The following is a 27287-nucleotide window of genomic DNA, read 5'->3' on the forward strand; positions in this document are numbered from 1 at the left end:
TTTCTGTCTCATAAGCCTTTCTTTTGTCTCTTCATTGAACAAATTTCCCTTCATAGGCTTCATAGACAATGCACCATTCGGAACAAAGTTGTTGATAGTCACAACAAAAGTTTTCCAATTGTTTGGCAGTAAACACAACAACAAAGATACTTGCATCTCATCATTCATAACCATTTTCATAGCAGCCAACTGATTAACAATACTCTGAAAAGCATTCAAGTGATCTATAATTAGTGTTCATTCATTTAACTTCATGTTCACTAACTTTTTTAACAAAAAATTTTTATTCCCAGCAGTTTTTTTGTTCAAAAATTGATTCCAATTTCTTCCAGAAATTATAGGCATTTTTTCATTTGCCACATGGTGACGTGAGAATGTGTCAATCCATTGCCTAATCTAGGCAATTGCTTTTTTGTTCATCTTATTTCATTCCTAATTAGAAATATCTTTGGGTTTGATTTCCTCACTGTCAAGAGTATCTGACAAATCTTTGATGGTGAGAAAATCTTCCATCATGGACTTCCACATAGCCCAATTTGAATTATTAAGTTTATCATGGAGGTTGAGTTCCCTTTTATCTCCATCCCTTTCAAGAATAAGAGATCTCACAACCAGACTCTGATACCACTTGTTGGGAAGATAAAAGGAGAGATCTAGAGTATTCACCTACTAAAGTTAAAAAAATTCTTCCATATTGATAACTACCTTTCAAGAATAATAACAACCCTAAAAAAAAAAAAAAAAAAGTGGTAATCAAGAATAATCAACCAAAAAGCGACACCAAATATAACATGGAAAAACCCTCCAAATAGATGTAAAAAACTACGAAGAAAATTTCTTTCACTTCAATAAATGGGAATACAATAATTAAGTCTTCAAGTTTTTTCACCTTGAAAACTTATATAAATATTTCAATGTTTGAGGTGAGAATTCATCACCCTAGACAACATAAACAAAAATAAAACAGGGAGAAAATATACCATAGAGACTTTCCAAAAGATTGATGAAAGAACTTGTAACTTCACCTTGAATCCGGAACATTGCTTAGGAAACAACCTTAATTTTCTTTGATTTTCTCAGTCAATCTCCCCTTTCTCATAATGCCAAAACCCTAATACCATTTATATACCTACATGTGGGTTCTAAACTTAGCCCATCATGAAGTACTTGGGATGGATATGAAGGACACTGAACTGGGTAAGTGGCCCACCTCATTTTTTTAAGTGACGCATAATGTCTTCCCGATTCTCATCAGTCATCGCTAACTTGCTTAGAGAGAGAATACCTGGAAAAGTACCTTGCTTTTCCAATTACATGTATATTATATATATATAAATATATAATCCATCATATAAACCGAAAAAAACAAAAAACAAGACAAAAGAAAACAAAAAGAACCAACATAATTCAACATTCAACAACAGTAATCATAATTCAACACTCAACAGCCCAGGACACAGCAGTCGCTTCATGCCCTCCTCCGGTAGTGAGGGTGAGTGGGTGTCTTCACCATTCTATCTCTCCCAATGTTTCAAATAAAACAAAGGCATCTGAGAAGGATATGAAGGGTTCAACATAAAATAAGAATGCTTTGTCCTCCACAATTGGCAGCCATGGAGATTTTATGTCATGGTTGAAGCTCTTTGTATCTTCCATCCTAGGATTATTATCAGGAATATTATGAGACGCCTCTTGCTTTCTTCCATCAGATCCTTCACTGCTCTTCTCTGGACTTCCGTCGCAGTTGGGCCCAGAATTTGGCAATCCTCGGCGTCTCTTGTGCCCAGCATTATCATCACTGCTGGGGCTCTTTCTTTTGCCTCCGGACCGTCCCTTGTTCAAACGGGTGTTCCAATAGTTCTTCACGTCATTATCCGTTCGACCTGGGAGGCGACCCGCGATCAGAGACCATCTACACAAAACAAAAACAAAACAAAACATTGGAATGTACCCATCACCTTTTTCTGATCAATTCGAGGAATATCTTATCAACTTGGTTTTGTTAAGAGCTTGGCAAGCAGAATATACCGGTTTCCCAGAAGCTTATGCATTCGGATAATAATATCTTCTTCATCTTTGGAAATCCCACCACGTTTTATGTTGGGTCTCAGATAATTCTTCCATCTCAGCTTGCAACTCTTCCGGCCCACTCCTCATCAATCCTGTGAGGTACAGAATATATATTCAGTAGTTTTCCCATACATGCATCGACATTTACTAAGTTGAGAGAGAGAAAAGTGTGTGTGTGTATATATATATATATATGTGTATGTATGTATGTATATGAGCTAGCTTCTCCATGAGCTCCACATATTTGTTCAAAAGCAAGTCCCCTTTGGGTTTCCACAAGCCTTTCTTCACCCTTGGCTCGGGCACAAGTCCTCCAGTCTCCTCCATTACCAACACAAAGTCCCTCTCTTTTCTGACGTCTTTCTCACACCCACAGAAAGATTTGTATGGGAGGAGAGAGAGAAGGAATGTAAATAATTATACGGAGAAAGAGGTGGTCTGCCACACTGAGTTGCACTCTCCAAATGGATTACACCCTTTGATTGACGTGAGGGCCCTCTTCTGCTCCACTTTTGCTTTCCTTGATATACTTACCCCTCCAAAAGCATATCTCTGTTCCACTTCTGACTTTTGGGATGTCTAAGAAAAAACAAATCAAAATTATCAAAAGAAAACAAATCACACACAAAAACACGAAAGTTGGATATGATATGTTCGCTGGCTGATTAATTTTAAAGTGAACTCATAAGTAGGCTACCTTTCTTACATACACAATTCCCTGAGCCCTTAAAGGGGTTGTGGGTTGCACGTGTGCCTCGTTTCCCCACTCGAGTTTCTAGCTTTAAGGTTCTCATTAAAGGTTGAACAAAAGAAATGGTAATTTTATTTTGAATTGTTCTTAATTTTCTACATGTTTGGATTATCAATTTCCCGAATTCTAGGATGCGTTTGGATAAGGTTTTTCAAAACAGTTTTTCAAAACAGTCTTTCAAAAAATAATTTTTTTTATTTTTTGGGAATAATTTTTCAAAACAATTTTCTTATATTTTTTAAATAAAAATATATTTAAAATTTTAAAATATTTTCAACTTATTTTTTATACTTTCAAATACTTTATAAAATAAATATTTTATTTTAAATTATTTTCCATATATATATATATATATAAAAGACTATTCTTATCAAATATAATCCTAACATTTTCAAAAAATTTATTAAGTGTGGAAGATGAAATTGTGTTTTAAGAAATTGGATGTGATTTTTTTTTTTTCAGATTATATAAAATTACAAATCCAAGACTATTCTTAATTCGTGCTTTGATTGTTTTGGGATCCACCGCCCTGAAACGCATATCCGAAGGCTTATCTTCCTCACTCTTTCGAGTACAAAGAGAGGATATATAATTGGTGTCTTTTTAGAGTGTGCACAGCAGGGAAGATCATGACATGACCACCTGATCATAAAAATATTGAATAATCCAAGACTTGGAACCATACTTCTGGACCCATAATTCTCTCTTTTTGAAGTTTTCCTCTCATTCAGTAATTCTTCATTCAAAACTTACCGAACAAGACAAACCTAGTCACAATCATCACTACCATCATTGTCATGGTTAATCTTCGATGATGACAATAACACCCATCTAACTTCTTATTGGCTACTTGGTTGTCATGTCGGAGGAACTCTTGTTTTTATATTTACAAAGAAGAAGACAAAAGAAAGAAAGGACCTACTTCTTTTGTCTTATCCAAAGACCTCATTCCCTTCGCGTAACGATTCGAACCACTCTGCTGGCCATGGATGAACAATGATCATTTGCTCACTTTATGACTCCTCAAAGCCAGAAAATAAGATATTTTAAGAATGATTTTTGATGAAAAAAAAAGTATATTGGGTTTGTACCTCGACCAACTACTTCTAATCATAGTAGAGAAGAGGGGTCAACCATAAAAAAAATAATAATAAAATAAAATATTGATATTTATCAAAAAAAAAAAGGTCATAGTCCCCCTAGAAGAATACTTGAAAGGCTTTAATTTTATTTATGATAATCTTGATACCATCGAAAAGTTAAGTTTAGATCTAGACAAGTTTTTCTGATTTGCTCATGGTTTGGATCCAAAATATCAATATTTTTGTTTGGCCATGTTCACCAAATCACACATCCAACCTTTAGTTAGTTCATGTGTTAGCCCTTTTAAGGTTATGAACAATTATTGGTTACACAAAGGGAGGAAGAAAAGGTTTATTTAGAGTATACACAAACTTTCTTTAAACAACATGGTTGAGGTTAGAATGGTTGACGGAGCAAAGAGCAATTTAATTGAAGGGGTAAAGGTTGCACACTTGTTCGGCATTATAATGTCCAAAATGGAAGTCAAAATTCTCATATGGCAACAATAATCAAGGATAGCCTAGCAACAATAAATGTCAATCAAAATGAGGAAATCCTTTAAGACGACAGTGACAACATCAAAATAATACAAATAATAGTGGTAAAGTTACTTATCACGTTTCTGCGACTAAGATCAAATCACCTTTTATTGATTGTTGATATAGGTTTGACTATTGAAACCAATATGAAAATCTTTCTCAAGCCCTTGCTACTTAGACTCTAAATGATTCAAATGATTAATCTTTTTCTCTTATAAAACTTTAAGATGGAAGTAATGTGATTTAAGTTGGAAATAAAAACAGTTTACCTTTATTCCCTATCTCACACTGATGATACTCATGTTACTATATGTTAACTCAAGGGTTCTCCTAAGTAAGTTTTAATGATAATAAATCATAGTTAGTTTGCTAATTAGTTGAAATCAAGATAAATTTCAAATGTTAATTGCGAAAATCAAGTTATTCATTAAAGGATCAGAAGAATGCAAGATCATGTGTGCATGAAAGTTTTTTAAGCTTATGAACCTATGTAAGGCAAATATTTAGGCGCACTTAGTTTTTTCAATTCATTCATGCATCTCTTATTCATACTCCTTTTGAACCTTAAAGATCATATTTTCTGAATTCGAGTTTTAATCCAAAACCTTAGGCAAAAACCTCTTAAACTTGTTTTATAAAAGAACTTAAAGATGTTACCTAAGTGTTAGAAATGATTAAATTTAAAAAGGAAGGGTTTTTAAGTCAATTTTGTTCAACCGATCAAGGGCATGCTCAACTGACTCAACCAGTTGAGAACCAATCAAATCGATTATCCTTTCCTAATTAAAGACCAATCAAGGGGTGCATAAAACCTTCTCTCATCTAGTTGGTTTGTCGTCCCGATTGAGGAGAAGTCATTCTTGATCGAATGTATCCCTTTCTCCATCAAGGTCCGAACAAGTCCTAACAATCACCTGTAGTACATTAAATGTCCAACAGCTAGTCAACCAGTCGTACCACAGCTTGCTTGAGAATACCAATTGGTGTCATTTTGGGTGTTTGAGGTTAGAAACCTATAAATTGAGAGCTCTCTTTCATTTATTGTATAGAGAACACCTACTTTAAACTTCTTACCAACCTATTTCTCACATTGTTTTCCCTTTTGGTGCATTAAACTCTAATTTGCAAATCATCATACTACACTTTTATCATTCATATTAACTTTCTTGTATTTATTCATTAATTGTATTAGGTTGAGTGTTCTTTTATTCACATTAAAGTAAGGATTGAATGTTTGTGCTTCAAGTTGAGGATATACTTAATAATCCGGTCAAATTAAGTTTTATTTAAATTAATATGATTAACCTTTCAAAATACTATGTTTGTAATTTAATTGAACTATTTATTCAAAATCAAATTTTAGATAAATTAAATATGAGTTAGATGGATTATAATTATAATTAGGTTAATCAATATAATTATTAAATAAGTTCATTCAAATCAAATTTATATTATACAATTGACCTAAAAATAATTTATTAATCAAACGGGTTATATAGATAAACATAAATTTGATTCAAATTAGAATATATCTATTTCAAATCCATAAAAAAATGTATTAAAATTGAATCATATTAATAAATCATATCAAACTTTTGTGGCCTTATTTGGATATTCCATTGAAGATATAAGAGGATTACACTGTTGTCCTAGTGCACTACTCTTGTAAGTCCACTTTACCATGATGCAAAGGAGTCCAAGATGCTACCTCCGTACCAAGAAAAGTAAAGGAGTAGGAGTGTGGGAAAATGACAAGGTTGTTTGGACTACATTCCACACTTTGGGTCAGTTCCTCCACAATATTCATCCTCTTTTAGAATCTAGAGTACCAATAAAAAAGCAAAAGCCTTTGCCCCCCTTTAACCCAAATAATATAAGATGGAAAGAGGAAGTGGGTATTTCCACCCTGTTTCATCCCCTGCCTTTTCCCTTCATACCAACTTTTGTGAAATGTGACTGATCAAGGCCTTTGTTGCCTTACTGGTGAGTGGTGAGTGGTGAGTGGTGAAGAAGAAGGTGGTACTACTGTTCTCTCCTTTTCTTTTTTATTTTTAAGATGCTCTTTATAAAATCCATGTTTGAAAAGGGAAGTCAAGTTTATACATAGAACATATATAATTATTTTCCTGTACATTCAACGTCAAAACGTATGAATAAATAATGAAAATGAAAAATCAATTTAATTCAAAAAAAAAATTTAATTTCTTTTTTTCAAGTTTTAAAACACGTGTAAAGGGTGAAGAGGTCCTAGTGGTTTTGATATCATTTATATAAACCAATTTCCAACTGTATAGATATTATTCGTTTTAACTCGATGATCCTTATAACTTTAAAACGTTTCTATAAAATTAAATGAAATTCATATATATATAGTCTAAAAAACTTTTTCTCTCATCCGATATGTAATATTATATACAGGAATGGAAATGGGATTTTATGAAGGTGAATCATAATGTCATATAAAGGGAAAAAAAATGTTAAAATCTTAATAAGAATGCAATTTGATGTTTAGATTAATATTTATTTATCATCTTTCTCGTTTTAAAAATAAATTCAAATATATTGCAATTCTTGGCTCCAGTGTTGGAAAGGGAGTACACAACCAAATCCAAAAGTTATGGAGACTAAAATTTAGTCTCAATCATTAACATTATATAACTAGTGTGACTTGAAATTCAGCACACACATTAAGAAGGATAGGGGAGTGGCTTTTAAGCTGGCATGTTTAGGGCTTTTAAGACAAATGATTCCCTTTACTTTAACATTCTTATCAACAATCACATTCCACTTTTCCTCTCCCACCCCAAACCCCAATTATCTTGTTAAAGCTTCAAACCTACCCTTTTAATCATTTTTCTTAAAGCTTCGAACCTACCCTACTACCCCTTCTAATCACTTTTCTTAAAAACTTCAAACATACCCTCCAACCCTTTTAATCATTTTTCTTAAAGCTTCAAACTGGTTTCAATCATTTTTTCTTTCACCATAACCCCCTCTTCCTTTCTACTAAATTCTACACCCAAATCCCCATTTTTCCTATATTCTACCCCTAATCTCATATAAATAGGTACCTATTTTCTTTCTTGCTTCAAAAATATATAAATGAATTAACTGAGATGGAGGTAGGAAATTCTCATATTCTTTCTCTGTTCAGAATATTTTTTTTAATTTTCTTAAATTTTTATTTTTAAGATTTTAAGTTATATTAAAAACAAATATAAGTTATAAAGAAATAAATGTTTATAATTTATTTTTATGAAAAGTAAAATTTTTATATTAAACAAAAGTTTAAAAATTAAAGAAAATCAATTAAAATACTATTTTATTTAATAATATATGTAATGGGAATAAGTCAGGACAAAGTCATACTCGAATTTACCCTAAAACCCTCTTGAATTTATAAAAGAAAAATCCACCCCATCCTTATAAGTAAATTATGTTTAGTTCAATACTCTTACTCTTGTCAATAAAACAAGATTCATTGTCACACCCAAATCACGTGACTCCACTGATAAAGGGTCCCCCTTTTCTTTATAACAGTGTATGAGAATCAGAGCTGTCCCAAAGAGGGAAAAAAAAGAGGGGCTCCCACCCACCAAAAAAATATAGGATGAGTTAACTCAGTAATTATTATACAATAAAATATTAATTTAAGTGAATTCAATTTCAAAAGGGGGAAAAAGGTGAGTGTTTGGATTGAAAGGATGCCTTAGTGGGTCATATTCAAGGCCTGTGACATTGCTTTAATTGTCATAAGATGGGGCAGGGGTTGCTTAGATTTTTTTGGACTGCCTGTAAAGATGTAGTAAGCCTAAAAATGAAAGATAAAGTTGTTGTGAGAAAGGCCTCACTTTTCTTGATTCTTGACTCACCAGTGAAATCACATGTCCAAGAAGGCTTAAATGAGAGGAAAATCAAAGGCATACCCTACTTTAGCATTACTTTTTGAATCCCTACAACTTTTTTTCTTTTCACTGTTCAAATACTCCAATTGTATGTTTTACCGCTAATTAAATATTTTCCAAATTGGACGTGTTTGAGCCTCTTAAACTTACTATTCGGGTTTATTTGGTTCGACTTTTGAGAAGTTAAAAGTGATTTTTTTTAAGTTCAATAAGAGTTTTAGTGCCTATTTGACTAATTTTGTTCAAAAATATTATGACTTTAAAGAAAAAAAAATTAAGTAAAAACCAAAATAAATTATTTATTGTAGAAGCTCTATTTTGATTTATGTAAGAAGTTTTGTGTTCAATAAAATTTTTACAATTCGAATAGTGTCTTTAAAAAAAAAAAAAAGTTCGTTTTTTTCTGATAAAAAAACCCAATTCAGGGGTAAATCTTTATTAGTGAAATGGGCTTTAACCAAATTCTTCCTAGAATTATTAGAGGGAGGATGGAGAGTGATAAACATGAGCCCATGAGATGGAGCCCAATAAATACAGTGGAACATGTGAAACCCGATAAACGTAAGCCCAAATTTCAGCCCACTCTTTCGACCAGGCCTTTTGTAGTATGGGCTAGATTAGATCAGGATACTATTTAGTCAAACCAATAATGTACCTAGCCCGTGTCCAGGTTTTGGCCAAGATGGGCTACGGTCATTTCAGAGCACGGGCCCCATTACAACGGCTTCTTGGTTAACGATCCTGAAGGGGTAGAGACCACATCTGACAGAGGAGATGTACAGGCCCCACCCCACCTCACCTCCTGGTGGCTGAGTTTTTGCTGAGCTACTGACATAGACTGCCAGAATTTGTGGGCTTTGATGTCAAGTATGGGCAGCTTGGTCAGGCCTGTACCGTGTGGACCATGTTGAAAATTTATGAGCCAGGCCCAACCATCAAATGGACCATTATTGAACTGACACATCATCACTCAACAATTAATTAAATTGAGTGATGGAATCAAGGAACCTTTTCTTTTGGAAACTGACTAATAATAATTCTAATGCGACAAACGAAATCATACCAACGACTTAATCATTGGATCAACTTCTACATACAATCGTTTGAAAGATTCCATTTTTTCAGGTATCACATTTTGAAGTTTCAAAAATTAAAATCAAACGGTACAATTTTAGTATGATAAAAATTTAATTAAAATATGAATCAATTTCCACAAATTAAATGCCTTGCTTTCACAAAGAAAAGTTGTTATTAGACTTAATAAGAAGATCTTAAGCTCCAAGTCCTATACTGGTTGGAAAATGATGGCATGGAGGGGAATAAGAATGAGATTTCCATTGCTGGACCCATCCTAATCTAACAAACAGATCCCGAGTCTAGGTACGGACGTGTCACGTTCAGCTGCAAACACGTCACCTTTAACTGTCAATAATTTATTCCCTTGTCGCTTGACTTAGGGGCTAGTTCGCTTCATTACTGACCCAAAACGCACAAGGACCACCCCGAACAAGCCGGCCAGTGGTCCCACGACTAATGACCCAAATACCCCCTACCCACCAAGAAGACCCCAGAGGCTCGGACTTCTGGCCTCTGCCCTGCCCACGTGTGATGGAATCCAAAGATCGAGAGGGAAAGAAAAGCAAAAAACAAATAGAAAACTGTAGATAATGAAAGGGATCCATCGCTACCTGGGTCCTGGACAGCGAGGAAATCTGAAGGAAATCAGTATGGGAGTGTAGGGTCTTACCGTCGCCACTTGCTTCTTCTCGAAGTCAAATGGTGGGGCGACCCCAATCCGACACCAAGAGATTTCAGTGTCCTTCCTTCTCAACACCCGCCCAACAAAGTAACCTTCCTTTGTTTTTTGCTTTTATTTTTTCACACGAGTTTATAATGATGATTTTTTTACATGAATAAAAAAACACATACATTGGACATAAGACAGACAAGATTAGATTAAGGTAAAGATACTAGAATGAATCATAACATAAAAGTTATGTTTAATTTTAAAAAATTTGAGGAAAAATAAATTTTTTAATTCAATGATGTGAATCTTATCATTTATTCAATAGATACGATTACGATAACTTAGCTTATTCCTACCATACATACATTTGTCGATTTGTTCTATAGACTGAACCCTAGGATGGGTCTCTATTGGAGACAAGAATTAAATTCTCTATCACCGATGTTGAGAGAGTGGCTCACTTTCTACCATTTTTGACTCATTGAAAACCACTCCACAAATTCCACCCAACAGCATGAATCATGCAATGTGGGTGGTGGAGATTTTCCCGCTCCTAAAATCATCTCGACACACGAATGAGTCATACAATGTGACTCGGTAATTCGCAAAACCGAGTAGAACGCCGGACTCTCCGTACGAGCCGAGTGAGCCGACATGGTCCATGGCATGGACCTGATGAAAGTTGTAAGGCAGTTATAAATGAGAATGATAGAGGGTGGATGAAGAGGGGTGGACCCAATTCGAAGAGGGAGGGGCAATTGTTGGAAGGATGATGGCACCATGGATTGCCTCGTGCGGGTTGGGGCGGGCGCGGACCACAGGGCCTCGTGGGCTTGCCGGTATCACGTGAACTTCACATGCTTCATTTTCATTGTGATGGGAAGATGACATCGGACAAGGACTGTATTAGAGATGGGACTCCGTCGGGCTTAAGTGTTTATATTATTGGAATGGACCGACTATAACAAAAACATAATAGGTAGGGAACATATGCCCTTTTTAATTTCAGAAACCACTTGGAAGCATATAATGTGGGGAATATTATGGTTTTATGTTTTTACGAAACGCTTTTTGTTGGGTTCAGGGCACACACGAACATGGCAAAAAAGGCCCATTTTTATAAATAATGCATGCTTTAAATGTTTTGGGTGGCGTTACGGAGATGATCCATCCAGCACAAATATGTGAAGTGCGCTGGGCCCACCTGGACCATAGGTTGGGTTTTTGTATGCCTAGGACCTAAACAGGTAGGGCCCAGGGCTTTGCCATGCCATTAATGGTAATAGGACCCAGAAAGAGAGAGACAGCTCCCACGCTCTTATATGGCGCGTGTGCACAACGCTTCTTGATAATCATTCGGAAAAACAAATTTGGCTAGTGGGTTTAATAAACAAGGGATTAAATGGTAATTAATTAAAACGAGTGGTGGAGAGTGGAGAGTGGGGGGTTAGGGAGTTTCAGTGAGAATGGGAAAAGCAGAGAGACATAAAATAAATGGGCAGTGCTTGTTGGGAAAACGATGAGCAAAGCAGCGGTAGGGCAAGTGGGTCGGCAAAAAGTCTAGCATTGATACGGACACATTGAAAATTGTTGCAACACATTGTCGGGTACCCGCCCAACCCGGGCTCTCCTCTTCGCCCACCGCCTGTCTCTCTCACCCCACTTTCCCTCTGTCTCTATTAAAATCCTTCTCACACCCCACCTTAAGGCTTCTACCCTAAATCTCTCTTCTTCCCATCTCATTTTTTTATTCACTCCTTTGTTTGTTACTGTTGTTTGAGAGTCATGGAGCTTCAACTTGGCCTCGCTCTCCCAACCTCGCCCGTCAATGACTTCGATCTTAACTGCCATGTCTCCGACCCCACGGAGGCGGCTTCTTCAGACCTTTGCGGCCGTGGAGATGATATGATCAGCGGCAGGAGCAACAAAAAACGTGGGTTCATTGAAGCCTTTGAGCTCCCACCTCAGACGTTGCCTCTTCTTCTTTGGAACGATCACCCGAACGACGACGACGACGATGATGATCGTCAAGGAGTGGAGAACAGCTCCTTCATTGCTAAAAAGTAGTCTCTCTTTTTCTCTATTCTCTTTCATGCAATCCACGTTGACAATTTTGATTGAGAAGTAATTTCAGTTTATGTCATTGAACTAGAAATGATGATGGATATTGTATTGTGGGTTGGCCGCCGATCAAATTCCGGAGGAAGAAGATTTGTTCCGACAACAGAGACGACAATGACCGGACAGTACTGCAGAATGGCAGCGCCAGAGCCGGCGTCGGCGGCGGTGTAAAGCCCAACTCCAAGTACGTGAAAGTGAAGATGGTGGGAGTGGGAATAGCTAGGAAGATTGACTTGAGCCGCCATCACTCATACCAAACGCTTACAAACACCTTGATCAACATGTTTGGCAAGTGTAAGTACATACGTATTCTCAGGAACATGTTAGCGTTCTGAACGCGTTTATTGCAACCTCGAATTGTGAATTTCCTGTTTGTTCTGAATTTGGGGTTGTTTGGATGCAGGCCAACAAGATGCACAGAGCTTTAAACTCGCCTATCAGGATAGAGAAGGAGACTGGCTGCTTGCAGGAGATGTGCCCTGGAGGTAATACACCTATAGCTGTAATTTGCAATATTTCCAAATTCCTATAATAAGAAAATATCTATTTTCAAACTTATTCTTCAAAGATCTTTCCATTTGATCATATCCAAACCCAATTCAAATAAGTAATTATAAGTTTGATAACATTCATATCACCACCCTTTCTTCAAAGATATAATATTATTTTTGGTAAAAAAAAATAAAAATAAAAATAAAAATAATAATTAAAATGATTATAATCAAAATTTGTTAAAAAAAATTATGTAATTTTAAATTATTTAATTTTTATATTAACTAGTTAAATATAGCTCTTGAAATTATTGATTTTAAATCTTTTTTTTTTTCTTAAATTTTTCAAAAACTAAACATAGTATATTTTTTTTTCTTAAAATTAAATAATGGAAAATTTGATGATTGAGGCACTTAATTTGTAACACAGCTTATGAAATTTAATGTTTTTGCAGAACATTCATTCAGTCGGTGGAGCGTCTGAAAATACTAAGGATTGGCGGTTAATTCAGTTGGGAAGGCTGGTAGAGAAATTGACTGGTTTAACAAGAGTTTAATTTGCCTTCAATTCTGAATAGTTGTATGTAAGGTGTAGACCAGCTTTAATTAGCTACATAACATGTGGATTTTCATCTAAGCTAGAGAAGCTATATATATATATAGAGAGAGAGATATATATATATATTTTCCTCTTAACTTTTGTTTGTTTGTTTGTTTGATTTTTTTATTTTTTTTTTGGAGTATTAATTGATTATTTAACCTTTTGTTGGCATATTGGATAGTAATTTTATTGTTTGGTTGTAATATAAAAAAAATAAGAAAATAAATGTGATAAAATTAAAAAAATGTTTGCTTCCATTCTTGAATCATGGTGGCTTTATGAGATCATAGACCCATGATGGGATATTAGCTTCCCCTCTGAAAATTTTAAAATAAAATAAAATAAGGTTATTAAATAAAAATAAAAATAAAAAAATAAAACTAATTAATGGTATGTTGATAATTATTTTTGAAAATAGTTTTGGAAAACAATTTTTTATAATGGTTTTAAAAAAATGTTCTTTGATATTTGTACATAAAAGTTTATTTGAAAACCTAAAATATTTTTAACTTATTTTTAATATTTTTAAAATAAATTTTATATTTAATGTTTTATTTTTAATCATTATACATATTTGTATAATTATTTTTTAAAACAATTCTAAAAAAACAAGTGAAAAAAAATTAAAATAACTTGAAAATGTTATTTAAAAATACTTTAGAACAAAAAATAGAAAACATATTTTGGTTATTAAATGTATTTTTTTTGTTTTTATTTTGAAAAATAAAAAACTTTTATCAAAAATAGTTACAAACAAACCCTAAATTATTGACCCGGAAAAAAATCCTGAAAATGAAAAAAAAAAAAATAGACAAGAGTATGGGTTGTACCCCACTCAATAAAAAAATATAAATTTTAAAAAATAAAGTATCTAATAGGTTTTTTTTATATATAAAAAAAATTTAGAAGTTAATTTTAGTAAAGTTTTGAATATTTTCATCTGTTTGCAAATTTAGGATGCGTTGATTTAGACAATTTGACAACTTTGGCCTTTTTATTAGTATTATTATTTAAACTTTACATATCATGTTGCCGGTTGAAAAAAATTCAATGTCAAAACTTGTCCAACACCATTGCTAAATATAGTCCAATATTACAAATTATTTATTAAGAGTGGCCACAAATTTTTACCTCATTAATTCATCATCAAAATTTGCTTTTTCAATAAATGGTCTTTCGTTTCAAAAGAAAGTGATATCCAATAGGAATGGCAATGGGTATAATTTTATTTTTACTTTTAAATATTTTTAATCATATTAAAAATAAATATTATAATTTATTTTAAAAAAAAATTATTCTATGTTAAAAAAGGAAAATAAAAAATAAATTAAATTATTTTAAAATTTATTTTTACGGATAAGAACTAGTAATACCTCTTAAATTATAAAAAAAAAAAAAAGATATTTCAAACTCATCCTTAGCCTATGTATCTTTATTCAAAAGCAAAAGCTTGAGGTTGAAAGTTTCACCTATAACTTTATTTTATCCCAAAGCAAATGGGGAGGCTAAAAAAAACTTTATCTATTGTCATCTCAAGATCGAAATGAATAAATAAATAAATAAAAAGAAATATATGAAAGAAAGATTGAAGATGATTTCATCTATCATTTGTGTTTATATCATTTTGAAATTAAGGAGGTATTTGATACACGAAAATAAGGAATAAAAATAAATATTTTGTTTCAATTCTCATTTTTTAGTGAATGAATATGAATTTGATGATTTTATTTTTAATGTTTAGATGAATTTAGGAATTCAAGATTAGAATGATTGTTTTGTTCCATTATAATGTTCGATAATAACAAGAAATGGAAAAGAAAAATAAATAAATTAACAATAATACCCTTATATTTTTATTTTAAAAAATATATTTTGATAGTTTTTTTTATTACTAAAAAAGATAGTCTTATCATGGAATGAAGTGACTTTAAGGCTTAATAAATGAAATTTAATGGTAAAATAATAATTTTAAATTATTTTATATTTTTATATGAGAATATTATCTACTTGCGATGAATTGGAAATCATATTTATAATTGAGATTTGATTTACGCCGCAATCATTTTTTATTTCATTCCCACTTTTATAAAATTTATCCAAATCAAAATAAGAAAGGAAAAGAATGAAATATCTATTCTCATTCCTTATTCACGGGCACCAAACACCCCTTAAATCTTTTATCATAAATTTATCACACCTTCTTACTTTGGAAAAATGACACAACTAACCTCAAAGACCAGAAATTTTTTCAAACCGATTAATTCCACAACGGTTGTTGAACAACCATGTGGAAAGTGTGAATGGTTCAGCTTCTTCCCTTTTTGTTTTTCTCGAAATTAACCTTAAAAGGAAAAAAAAACATGAGTGATGAGATTATGGCAAGCATAAGAAAAGCTGTCTGGTCACGGTAGTGGGTTGGTGAAAGTTAGAACGTTCCATCGAAGACGACTTTAATCCTCATCGAATCTGGATTTTGTGCACCAAATTTTGCCTTTATTAAAGTGTGAATATGCGTGTAGAAAAAACTAACTGAAGAAAAAAAAGGTTCTATTAACAATTCGGAGGCTTCACTAGACCTACAGTTGGGCCCTAGGACTCGGTCCATGAACTTGGGTGGGCCTTGAAATTGAAGGCCCAATCAGGATGAAATGATGGGCCCCAAGATTTGATTATATGGATACAACTACAAGATGCGATGCATTAATGATTCCGATTCCTAAGCTCACGTGGATTTGAATTTAGCGTTATGATTATACTGATAACCACTAACTATCCCTTGTCAATTAATAATTTAATCATTGATACCTACGAAAACCATCACTAAAGTTGAATTATGTGATGCATAATTTTCAAACCTCTGGTCCATTTGAATGGACGGTCTATGATTATGATTTATATAGCTGCCCGACCACGGGGTGGAGCCGATGTGAGCCATTTGTTGCGAAGGAAAAGGGCAAAATGGTTATATCACTCCAACATAGCGGCTAGAATGACGCAGTCGGGACCCGATTCCCTACGGCCCATCTCATGGTACTAAACGAAAGAATCAAGCATTGCCTTCCATGTAATCAATCAACCATGGCCAGGGTTTAAATATCCGTAGGCGGATTCTTCGGAGGCCCACCACATTTTACTGTAGGCTATTGAATCTTCCTCTGAACATCCTGGCTTCTCTCCGGTCCGCTCATCGCCTTGCACGTGATCAAGGTCTCCTCCCTTTCTCCCTCCAGAATCGGCGTTGAATTCCTCTCATTTCAGAATGGTGAATTCGCGGGAAATGCAGGGGCCGTGCATTTCTCAAGCTCTGCGACTCTGAAAAGGTGAATCTCATGAATTCTATTAATTGCTTCTCTGCTGCTCTGTAGCTGTGATTTTTTTTATCTCTTGATTTTTTTTTTTGGTTGACTGAATTCAGATTTTTAGGGTTTACTTCTCGTTTCGGTGTTGACTGTGATGTTTAGAATTGAAATTTGACCTGCTATGAGAACATTTGGATGAATTTGGCTAGGGTTTATGTCGTGTTCTGTATATTGGTTGGGAACATACAAAGTTGACTTTTCTCTTGAAGTTCGTAATCTGTCCCCATCGTTTCGATGTGTGATGGTTGAGCTTGAATCAACTAAAAATTTTATGTGCAATGCCTCGTGACCCGAAAATCTCCCTGTTTGTGTATTTTCTGGAAATGAAATAACAGAGTAATTGCCAATTCTATGTTCTTTATTGTTTTGATGTGTTCCATCGATATCAAACAAAGAAACTGTACTTGGACTAAAATGATGGTTGTTAACTTGGTTGAGCCGATTATTTTCAGTTTATGATGGTAGGATTTTTCAGTGTGTATTGTTCCATGCGTGAGTGTCATTTTCGAATTTGGTATAATTCCTTGTTTTGATCCTCTCAACTATACCTACAAAGCTTCACGAATAATTTGATTTCTCATAGGAAGAGTGCAAAGTTATAAATGTATCAAATGTATTAATTAGGATATAGCTTTGTTAGTTAATTTCGTACAAGCTAACTAGTATTCCCAGACAATACTGCAACTTTGGTTGGAGAAAGCATCTTTCTGAAGGTGAATTTCAATATTGTTTCTTTATGTGACTTGTTTTCCATTATCTTCAATTTGAAAGTTGGATAAAAATGTCTCATGATTTCCACATGTAGGTCATCATGTTTTCAACAAAGTCTTTTTGTGAATAGGTGTGTGAATGCCCCTCCTAAGGGGTGCATTGGCTTATGGAGGTAACCCTTTAATGCCCCTCCTAAGGTTTGTGAAGGCAGTAGTGTATACAGTTTTTTTGTAAACTTTTGTCTATGTTTATGTTTCACCAACTTCCACCTAAAAAAATTGATGGGTAAAGGAAGTGTCAGCTGATACACATTGTGTCTGTATAAATACCATAAAAATAACACAGAACTGGTTCCTATTAAAGCCAATGTGAGAGAGTTCTTTAAAAACAAAAATAAAAAATAAAAAGCTTATACACAATAAAAGATAAAGCAATTAGGACACTGTACTAGACTGCAAGTCAACATCAATAAGCTTTGATAACTCATAAAATTTTTCAAATGCAGTACACATGACTCTGCAAATTAATGGGCCATGAATTATGATTTGTATACAATTGTAGATTAGATAAACTCACCCAAGCTATCTGTGTTGGGTTGCATGAATATCATTTCTCCATGATATCAAAGGGACTTAACCTTGTTTAGTCATGGGCTGTCTTGACCCACTGTCATTTTGGTCTTTCAATCGTCTTTGTCTTAGCCTTGGATCATAATACCATATAACTCCTTCTTGTTTGGCTGTCAATGTTTTTATCATGGTGAACTAATGTATGATTATCTTCTCACAAGAGTATTGTTATAGACCTTTCCAAGAAAAATACAGAGTTGTCAAACCTGCACTTCTGATCACTGCTTTTTCATTATGATTTCCAAATTTTGTTTTATTTTAGAATTTGGATCATAAATGTAACCCGATAACTGGCTTCCGATTTTTTCTGAATGGACTACTGCTAAGTTGCTTTCAAATAGTATAGAAAGTTGTGCTGGAATCACAACAGGAGCAGATCTGGAATGGACATGCCCTACCTAGAATTCCCCAGGGAAAGGAATATCTCTTCCTAACCCCATTTAAGCCCAATTCAGGGCATATCAGGGCGCTGCCATATTGTTGGGGGCATAAAGATATGTTTGATGGCTTATAATATTGTGCTGCTTATTATTGTATATTTCACAAATATGTGTAGCAACTATATATGGTTAAAGAGGATGGAGCTCTAAATTAGCTAGTCTTTGTTCATCACAAATGAACTGACATTGTTTTCTATGCTAAATAAAAAAGGATCTGGCTTTAAAGGCCATCATAACGTTGTGTCCTTGTACATAACAAGTGGCGTCAAGATTAATTGGGATCCTATCTTGTCCCAAACCCTCATGATTTAAAGGTTAGAATCCTACTGGTTAATAGTTGAATCCTTATATTATTGCATTGGGTCAGTTACCCAATTAGCCTGTTCTATGGTCATCCCTAATTCAAGTTATAGGTTATAAATTCAAATACATGCTTTATTTTGAAAACCTTTCTATCCATCTTCGTTGCTTACCTTTCTATCTTTAAGAACCTTAACTATGTCAACAGTGTACAACTTGCTTTCCTAATCAATATATTCAATCACATCAGGATGTGATTGAATCTACTGATTAGGATGCTAGGTACTCCTTTTATCTTGCTCCAATTTCATTACATGGGCAAATTCATGGGGAGTTTTGATGGGCAGACCTGATTCATTCACTCACTCAATGGAATATTGTTATGGATGGAATTCCCCTTCCTTTTCTTCTTCTCCTTCTTCTTCCTCTTCTTTTTCTTTTTTGTTTGGCAGCCAATTTATGCACAAAAATTTACTTTATTCATCTATGTTAAAGCATCAGGTTTGTTGTGTTTGATATAATGAGATCTTCTCTTACATGACAGGGATTTTGTCCTAATCTCTACAGAAGTTATCCCCTCGCATATAAGAGGATCAAGTAGCTTGGCAACCATGACAATATCATTTATGTTCAGGTTGGTAGAATGCAACGTCTAATAGTCATTTATTTTTTAAGAAGTTACCTGTAGGAAACCCTTAAAATATTTATTGCTCTCAGAAAGAGACTGTAGGAATATCAGGGACTATGTCATTTATCAGTATCTATTTGGTTTGGTCATGTTAGTTGATATCTCCTCAAATGAGATTATATGATTGTGATGACAAGAATGCCCACCCATAACTTTTAATGATTTTTAGTGATTTTGTTTAATGAATCCTAATTATTTTAATTAGTGAGTTATTGTTTCTATAAGAAGCAAAGTTGAGTGCTTACTGTTGTTCTGGACTATACTGGTCACCTATCTTTATGTAATATATGCAAACCTGTGTTGAGAAAACTATGAGACTGGTTCAATATGATATAATATTCATTTGTAAATTTGATAAATAGGTAATCAAGAAAAATTAAGTGCATAAAAAATATTATGACTTAATCATCAAATTGATATATCTTTTGTATCTATGATGAAAGTTACCAAAAACCTGAGAAATATATTAGGGCATTGTTCAGCTTGATGATAAGACTCAATATGATCCCTTGCTTTGCTGCACCAAACTTCTTGGTGGTGCTTTCATTTGGCTAATTGCAGCTCAAAGGACAATGGGTCTCATCAGATACATTGGAAAATCCCTTGTCAAAATTTCCAATTCATCATCCATGAGGGTGCCAGATTGAGAAGGATTTGCTCATATAATTAGTCATAGGTAGCTAAACTGGTTCAGGATGTTTGTTTCTTCTTTGGCATTCAACTAAAATCAAAGATGAAATTATATAATACCTAGAATGAGCTCCTCAGTTCCAACAATGTCCTTGCAGAAGAGTATTGATATTGTAGTAACTGCCATAAGCTACCCTGCCCCTCCCCTGCTATCCAGTCATTTTCCTGAAGGAATCTTGGTCATTGATCTCATGGTCCAAATGTTCGATCCCTCTTTTGTTTAGGCAGAACACAGTCAATTTCAATCAACAGGGTGCTATTTGAGAGTTGTCACTCAAACTCCCCATCCATGCTTTTAGCTGCTGAAAAGACGGTGAATATATGTAATAAATAAATCAAAATATAGGAGGGCTCTTTAGACTTATTTTCTTTATATAGGTTTTTAGGCTTCTCCCCAAGTTAATCATCTCTTGATGACACCACTGAAGTTTATCTACATTGTCCCTTGAGAAACATTCCATAGCCAAGGCTACAGTGCACCACCCCTGACAGCTGATAAGGGATATCACAATCCCTGCCCATGAGGTGAAAAATCCTCAAGAGACTTGACCCACAAATAGAAGTTTCACATAGCACTGAAGTGCAGATATACTGGATCAGGAGCCAATTGCCCTGCATGATGGACATTGCTAGTTCAGTCTGGGATAATAGGAATATAATTCATGGAAATTTTCTGTTGTCCATGGAGAATGGAAGCTTTGGCTCCTTATTTAATGAAATTGAATTAAGAAATTTTTTTGAGTACTTTCTTGTTGCTGAGATTTATGTAATGCTGAGCTCAATGAACCATTTTGATTCCAACTTGATTCTTCTATACTAATAAACTTTGTTTGAGTTGTTTTTTCCGCATTTTCTCTCTCTATCTTAAATTGAAGAGCATTCGTTTTCTATTGTAGCCTCTAACACACTTTGACATTCATGCAGACAATTCAGATTCGTAGAGCTATGAAGTGGGGCAAACATGCTACTTGCTTCCCTATGTAATCATTCTACTTCAAACCATGGCCACACGACCCACACGCATCACCACCAGACGAGCACCACCTAAGTTTCTTTTTCTCCTACTGCTGATACTTGTGCCCATTTGTGTGATTGGAATCTTCACTCATGGCCAGAAAATCTCCTACTTTTTTCGACCTCTATGGGATAACCCCCCTCCCCCCTTCATACGTGTTCCTCACTATTATGCAGAGAACGTCTCGATGGACCACCTCTGCCGTCTCCATGGCTGGTCACTGCGATCCGAACCCCGTCGTGTCTTTGATGCGATCATCTTCAGCAATGAGCTAGACATGCTTGAGGTCAGGTGGCGGGAGCTCCATCCCTATGTCTCAAAATTTGTAATCCTGGAGTCCAACACCACTTTCACAGGCATCCCCAAGCCCCTCTTCTTTGCTTCAAATAGAGCGCGGTTTGCCTTTGCTGAGGACAAGATTGCCCATGGTGTGTTTTCAGGCCGAGCTGCAGATCGTGGATCACATAAAGATCCATTTGTACTTGAGTCAGAGCAACGTGGTGCCATGAATGGACTACTTCACCGGACAGGGATTTCCAATGGTGACCTCCTTATAATGTCAGATACGGATGAGATTCCAAGCCCACATACCATAAAACTACTTCAATGGTGTGATGAGGTGCCACCCGTATTGCATCTCGAACTGAGGCACTATATGTACTCATTTGAATTCCCGGTGGACTACAGCAGCTGGAGAGCCTCGGCCCACATTTATGGCCCATGGACTCAGTATCGGCATTCACGCCTAACTAATATTATACTTTCAGATGCCGGATGGCACTGTAGCTTTTGCTTTCGGTACATTAGGGAGTTTGTTTTTAAGATGACTGCTTACAGCCATGCAGACCGAGTTAAACGGAGCGATTTTCTAAAACATTCAAGGATTCAGAAGCTCATTTGTCAAGGGGATGATCTTTTTGATATGCTTCCTGAAGAGTACAGCTTCAGTGAATTGATCAAGAAAATGGGGTCAATTCCCCGTTCGGCTTCGGCAGTTAATCTTCCCGCTTACTTGATAGAGAATGCAGTTAAGTACAGATTCCTTCTCCCTGGGGGTTGCATACGGCCATCAGAATGAAAGTTCTTGAGTTGGCTACTCCAATTTTCTCTCTACATAATCTAAAAAATTTGTGGGTACTCCTCAACGTTGAATCAGATTTTCCCTTTTTATTTCTTTGCTACCTTAGAGGCAATGAACTTGGTAGGTATCTACACCATTTTATTCTGTGCCCGGATGTTCCCTAAAAGTTGTGAGATCAACGGCTATTTTTTAAGAAGATGATGCTTAAGAACAAAAGTAAGGATAAGTGATCCCTGTAAGCTGCATGGAACCCTAAACCTCACACCCCATTGCTGGTCTTTTCCAACTACCAGAATGTGACGGGTGGTATGTCACAGTCACAGTTACAGATGCTGCTTCATTTAAAAGAAAAATAATGAAGAGAGAAGAGGGTAGGATGATGTATGCTATTTGTTTCCCATCCACACTACCTGTCTATAAGACTATAACTAGCAAAGAAAAAGGAGGGGTGTTTGGTTTATTTTGACTTTGTTTACTTTCTCATTTGCTTTTGCCTTTTTGCTGTATGTGTCAGAAAAGGGCGATTTCCAAACCCTAAGCCTCGTCCAAAAAAGCTGCATTGTTTGCTTTTGCTTTGATTACTTTCCCTTTCTTCCTCCCCTCTCTCGTTATTTCTAAAACATTGACCCCAAAAAGAAAAAAAGAAAAGAAAAGAAAATGTTTAGTCAACTTTTATTTTTCGCTTTCCTCTCAGACCTTTTTTTTTTTTTTTTTTTGACGATTGAATGGAACCTCTGTTTGAAAATTAGCATTACCTTAAAAAAAAAAAAAAAAAAGTAAAAAATAAACTTATTATTTCAAAAGATGAATTCAATATAAAAGCAAATTCTTCTTTTAAAAAGAGAAGTTTAATATAAAAATAAAATAAGTGGTGGAAAGCAATGATATTTGTATTTATGTTTCAAATAATTAATTTTTAATAATATTAATATATATATATATTATTTGGTCTAATTATTTCCAAATGTGATAACAGGTTTAAAGACAATTACTCCTAAATATTTATATTGAAAAGACAATGGTTTAATAAAAATTTTAAATATATAAAAAATAATAATAAATGATTTTTAAAAGTGTATGATAAAACTATGCTCCTTGTATAAGAGATTTTATATTTTACATGATAAAATTAAGAGGTGGCATTTGTTTTTTAAAATTTTTTGTTAAAAATAATTTACTTTTAAATATAAAAAAAAATCATTTTTTTTATTGACTTGTTATTTATACTTTAAATTTTTGAACTTAATAAAAAATTAAAAATATTTGATTTTTTCTAAATACTAAAAATAATATATTAGATTTTCTAGCATTTTTAATACTTAATAAAAATAAAATATTAAAAAACAAATGACTTAATAATTAAACACTGTTTAGTTTTGACTTCTCTTTTAACTTAAAATTTGGATTTTATTGGATTCAGTGGTTTGGGTTTGGAGGCAAGGAGTGGTTGTAGCCTGTAGGCCCACTGGTCCAAGTGGTTGATCACTGCTTGTCCCCTCTCTTACCTATAATGCCTATTCCTACTTGGTTGTATGCTTATTTAGATTCACACCTAGGATAATATTTAAGTCATCTTATCCATTATTCTCTATAAAAAAAAAAAAAAAAAAAAAAAAAAAAAAAAAGAAGAGATCCATATAAATAACCAGATCAAAGAATAATTTGATTGATTTTAAATTGGAATATGAATGTTGAATTGGTCATTTATGGTTTTAGGGATTAAACGGTTGAGCCAAAAATCTAGGTTCAATTAATTAAAAATACAAATAAATATTGAGAAATTGATCTAAATTCTCGCTCTTTATAAAATTTAGAGTGTTTGTTTCATAAATTATCTCATTTTATGGTGATAATTTAGAATGGTTTATTATTATTATTATTATTATTATTTATTTATTTATTTATGAAAAGAGACTATGAAGCAAAATACCTATAAATTCGATTGAAAGATGAGTCACAATAATATTCGAAACTAAATTTTGTAACATCTTTAGGAAAATTTAATTACCAAATGATCAATTCTATATTACAAATACTTTTTTTAGTTAAATAATTTGTTGTTTTATTTGATTTCTTATAAATATGATGACAGTTACAAACAATTAGATCTTGAGATAACTTTCAAGTGCCCTTCATTAATAACAGAATAGAACTATGAATATTACTCTTTTTATTGTAATAATCTATTACTATTTTTAAGTCACCTTCAATCTTTAAGTTTAAGAACTCATTGTTCTTGACAACTAACACATTATCTCTTAAAGTCATATATTCTTTAATAATTATTGAAATATTGTCTATATTCCCCTTTTTTTTATTCATTCCATATACTTTTTGGAAGAGTTTAAGCCCTCAACTCTTTCTCTTTTTCCCAAAATTGGTCCACTACTATCAATTTCCATCAAAGCCCTCTAATTTTCCTTATCTATAGCCTCTTTACCCTTTCTACCAAGCAAATCTATTTCCATAGGAGAGTCACTAGATAGAGGTTCAAACATGGAAATAAGGTTGGAAGTGAGCAAAACTTCCTTAACCGTAAGACTGAGTTTGCTAGGTAATTTCTCACATTCTTTTCCCTGCAATTGAATATCTTGATTCACATTCTTATCATCCACAACACCATCTTTAGGGTTACTTTAAAAAAGGATGTTCCCTAAAACTTCAGTGGCAAAAACCTTAATAACACCTAAGTTGTTCATTTTCTTACCCTTAAATGAGTCATCTTGAGCAAAAAAATTTCCCAAATTAGAGTGACCTTTATTAGGGTTAAAACCAGTCTTTAAACCCAAAGGCCTGGTCTTCCTCTTTGGTTGGACTTCAATCCAAGATTCCGACTCCCTCATAAAAGAACTTCTCTCAATATGTCTTTCATTTTCACCATTAGTATCATTAAAATCTATATTCTTTTTTTTCAATTATTATGCCTGTTTTTTTCTTCATTTTAGTACACTCATCAAACTTGTGATTAGTAAGGCCACAACAAAAACAACTCTCTAGGACCCTCTCATAATCTATTATGGTTGACTTAATCTCGCATCTTTTGTAGTACCTAAATTCAAATTTAACTCAAATCCACCTTTAAAAACACCCTTAGAAAACAAGCCTTTTGCAATCTCTTCATTCCTTTGATCGACTCTTAAAACCATCCTTGTTTAAGTCATGATTTTTAAAATTGTATTGGTTTCCCATGATTCAATAGGAAGACCAATCACCCAAGCCCAAAAAGTGATTGCCTTCAAAGTCTCACTAAAAGAATCAAATTATTCTCTCCATCTTTGAAGGACAATAACTTGTTTTTAGATGGAAAAAAATCTTTCCCACGCCTTAGTGCAGTCCTTAGAAGAAGGGAATTTAATGAGGAAGTCATTGCCCAAATCCATAAAACAAAACTCACTTGAAGTCTTCCATTTTGCTTTTATTTTGGAATAAATGGACTTGAGAGGAACTGACTCACCCAAAACTTTACCTATGAGGTAAAGCTTAGAAAAACTCTCATGGCAGACCAAGTCTTCTTCATCCATAATAGGTAAATCCCCAAGACTAAGATCTAAGGTAAGATCAAGAATGGGGACACAAGACTCAACAAGGGCTCTTAATCCATGGGTAAGGGTAGCTTTGAAATCCATTTTAAGGACGTAGCAACAACTATAAAAAGTGAAAACAAACACAAAGCAGTCCCAGAGTTTGGAATCAATAAAGAACAAAATAAAGAACTTGTCTTTTGTAAGGAGTAAAAAGAATGCAAGCCAACTATGAAGGATTAGATAGTTATCGGTTGTTTTAGTTCATAGCTTCCCTTGATAAGCAAGGAAGGAACACACAATCAAAAACAAAGTTGCAAATGTATTAAATTGAAAATGGGAAGACATATAATAGGCTGGATGCACTCTATGCCTACCTAAAGACACCCACCCTATCAAGTGATTGTTACTTAACTTTTTAAGTACACCAAGTCCATACCTACTACAGAAATAATATTTCTACTAAGCTTAAAAAAAGCCAGGCCTAATAGCACCTATCTAAAGCACAAATGCAAGCAAAAAATTAGCCCAAACAAATGCCCACAAGCAAACAATCCAAGGTAAAAAGTTAGGCCTAACACTCATACCCTTCTAATCTCCCAACCACAACCCTCTATATCTAGTAAATGAATTCATAATACAAATACAAAACATGTATAGATAACTGTTAGCCCAAGAGTTCTCTTAATCGCTTTTTGATAATAACAAACCATGGTTAAGTTGTTAATAGGTTTGAATTATAAAGAATTTCAAGTGTTAATTTGGAAATTCATCAAAGAATCAATGGATGCAAAATCAAGACAATTGGAAGACCTTTTAATCATAGGAAACATATGTAAGATGAATGCATGGGTGCACCTAAGATTTTCATATATTTTCATGTATCTTTAAAAACTCTGTTTATACATTAAAGTTACATTTCCATTAAAACTCGAGTTTTATCAAATGAACCTTAGGCAAATCATTTCAAATTTGACATATTAATTTACTTAAAGACCTTGCCTAAGTGTTAGAAGCAAAAAAACAAAAAAAATAGGTTTTCAAGCCAAAAATGGTGAACCGATCGAGGCACTAGTGAACCGGCTCAATCGGTTAGGGTACTAGTCAATCAGTTGACTGTTCCCAGTCAAGGTTCAATCAAGTATTGGTCGAGGCCTAACGGTCACCTGCCATACATTTAATGCCCAACGGCTAGTGAATCAATCAACCTCCAACTCAACCGATCGAGGCTATTTTTTTGACATTTTGGCTCTTGAGACTAGAAATCTATAAATTGAGAACTCCACTTTATTTATGAGCAAGAGAACACCTGCATTTATTTGTTTACCTACTTGTTCTTGCATTAAAAGCTCTCATTCTTTTCTTTGTGCATTAAATCTCCATTTGCATATTTTTTAGTACACCTTTGTGATTCATCCTAACTTTGAGTTGTATTTAAGTCATTGTTGAACTAGGTTGAGAGATTTGAACTTGCTATTTGAGTGTTAAAAGTTTTAAGTGTGTAGAGACTTGAAAGGATTGTGTAAGAGCCCATTGGAGCTGAAA

At 34.0% G+C, this 27287-nt stretch overlaps 3 protein-coding genes across 5 annotated transcripts; 2 read left to right on the top strand and 1 right to left on the bottom strand.

Moving 5' to 3' along the window:
- Positions 1 to 1360: 1360 nt before the first annotated feature.
- LOC117924786 (transcription factor MYB82-like) lies at positions 1361 to 3620 on the bottom strand. Its single transcript, XM_034843501.1, has 3 exons — positions 3575 to 3620; positions 2029 to 2149; positions 1361 to 1912 (listed from the first exon to the last, which is right to left on the bottom strand). The coding sequence occupies exons 1-3, from the start codon at positions 3618 to 3620 to the stop codon at positions 1507 to 1509; spliced, it is 573 nt and encodes a 190-aa protein (XP_034699392.1). The 3' UTR covers positions 1361 to 1506.
- Positions 3621 to 11803: 8183 nt separating this feature from the next.
- On the top strand, positions 11804 to 13407 carry LOC117925489 (auxin-responsive protein IAA9-like). 2 transcript variants are annotated; one of them, XM_034844507.1, is made up of 4 exons: positions 11804 to 12158; positions 12299 to 12510; positions 12620 to 12701; positions 13163 to 13407. In XM_034844507.1, exons 1-4 carry the CDS (start codon positions 11881 to 11883, stop codon positions 13212 to 13214), a joined length of 624 nt encoding a protein of 207 aa, XP_034700398.1. In that variant the 5' UTR covers positions 11804 to 11880; the 3' UTR covers positions 13215 to 13407. The 2 variants fall into 2 exon arrangements, with proteins under 2 accessions (XP_034700398.1, XP_034700397.1); XM_034844506.1 differs by having other exon boundaries at positions 11805 to 12158; positions 12248 to 12510.
- A 2992-nt stretch (positions 13408 to 16399) lies between these two features.
- LOC117924491 (beta-1,4-mannosyl-glycoprotein 4-beta-N-acetylglucosaminyltransferase) lies at positions 16400 to 22417 on the top strand. 2 transcript variants are annotated; one of them, XM_034843116.1, is made up of 4 exons: positions 16400 to 16628; positions 17473 to 17550; positions 19292 to 19381; positions 21050 to 22417. In XM_034843116.1, the coding sequence occupies exon 4, from the start codon at positions 21127 to 21129 to the stop codon at positions 22216 to 22218; it is 1092 nt and encodes a 363-aa protein (XP_034699007.1). In that variant the 5' UTR covers positions 16400 to 16628; positions 17473 to 17550; positions 19292 to 19381; positions 21050 to 21126; the 3' UTR covers positions 22219 to 22417. The 2 variants fall into 2 exon arrangements, with proteins under 2 accessions (XP_034699007.1, XP_034699005.1); XM_034843114.1 differs by lacking the exon at positions 17473 to 17550.
- Positions 22418 to 27287: the final 4870 nt, after the last annotated feature.

Source organism: Vitis riparia, chromosome 11, assembly GCF_004353265.1.
Source record: "Vitis riparia cultivar Riparia Gloire de Montpellier isolate 1030 chromosome 11, EGFV_Vit.rip_1.0, whole genome shotgun sequence".
Classification (NCBI taxonomy): Eukaryota; Viridiplantae; Streptophyta; class Magnoliopsida; order Vitales; family Vitaceae; genus Vitis; species Vitis riparia.

Excerpts from the sequence above, each read along its gene's own strand:
- LOC117925489 (XM_034844506.1), top strand. The coding sequence starts at position 11,881 with ATGGAGCTTCAACTTGGCCTCGCTCTCCCAACCTCGCCCGTCAATGAC. Across the intron at positions 12,511-12,619 it reads GATCAACATGTTTGGCAAGT|GCCAACAAGATGCACAGAGC; the intron begins GTAAGTACATAC and ends GTTTGGATGCAG. Across the intron at positions 12,702-13,162 it reads GCAGGAGATGTGCCCTGGAG|AACATTCATTCAGTCGGTGG; the intron begins GTAATACACCTA and ends ATGTTTTTGCAG.
- LOC117924786 (XM_034843501.1), bottom strand. The coding sequence starts at position 3,620 with ATGACAATGATGGTAGTGATGATTGTGACTAGGTTTGTCTTGTTCG. Across the intron at positions 2,150-3,574 it reads GACTAGGTTTGTCTTGTTCG|TGGGCCGGAAGAGTTGCAAG; the intron begins GTAAGTTTTGAA and ends ATTGATGAGGAG. Across the intron at positions 1,913-2,028 it reads CATAAGCTTCTGGGAAACCG|ATGGTCTCTGATCGCGGGTC; the intron begins GTATATTCTGCT and ends TGTTTTGTGTAG.
- LOC117924491 (XM_034843116.1), top strand. The coding sequence starts at position 21,127 with ATGGCCACACGACCCACACGCATCACCACCAGACGAGCACCACCTAAG.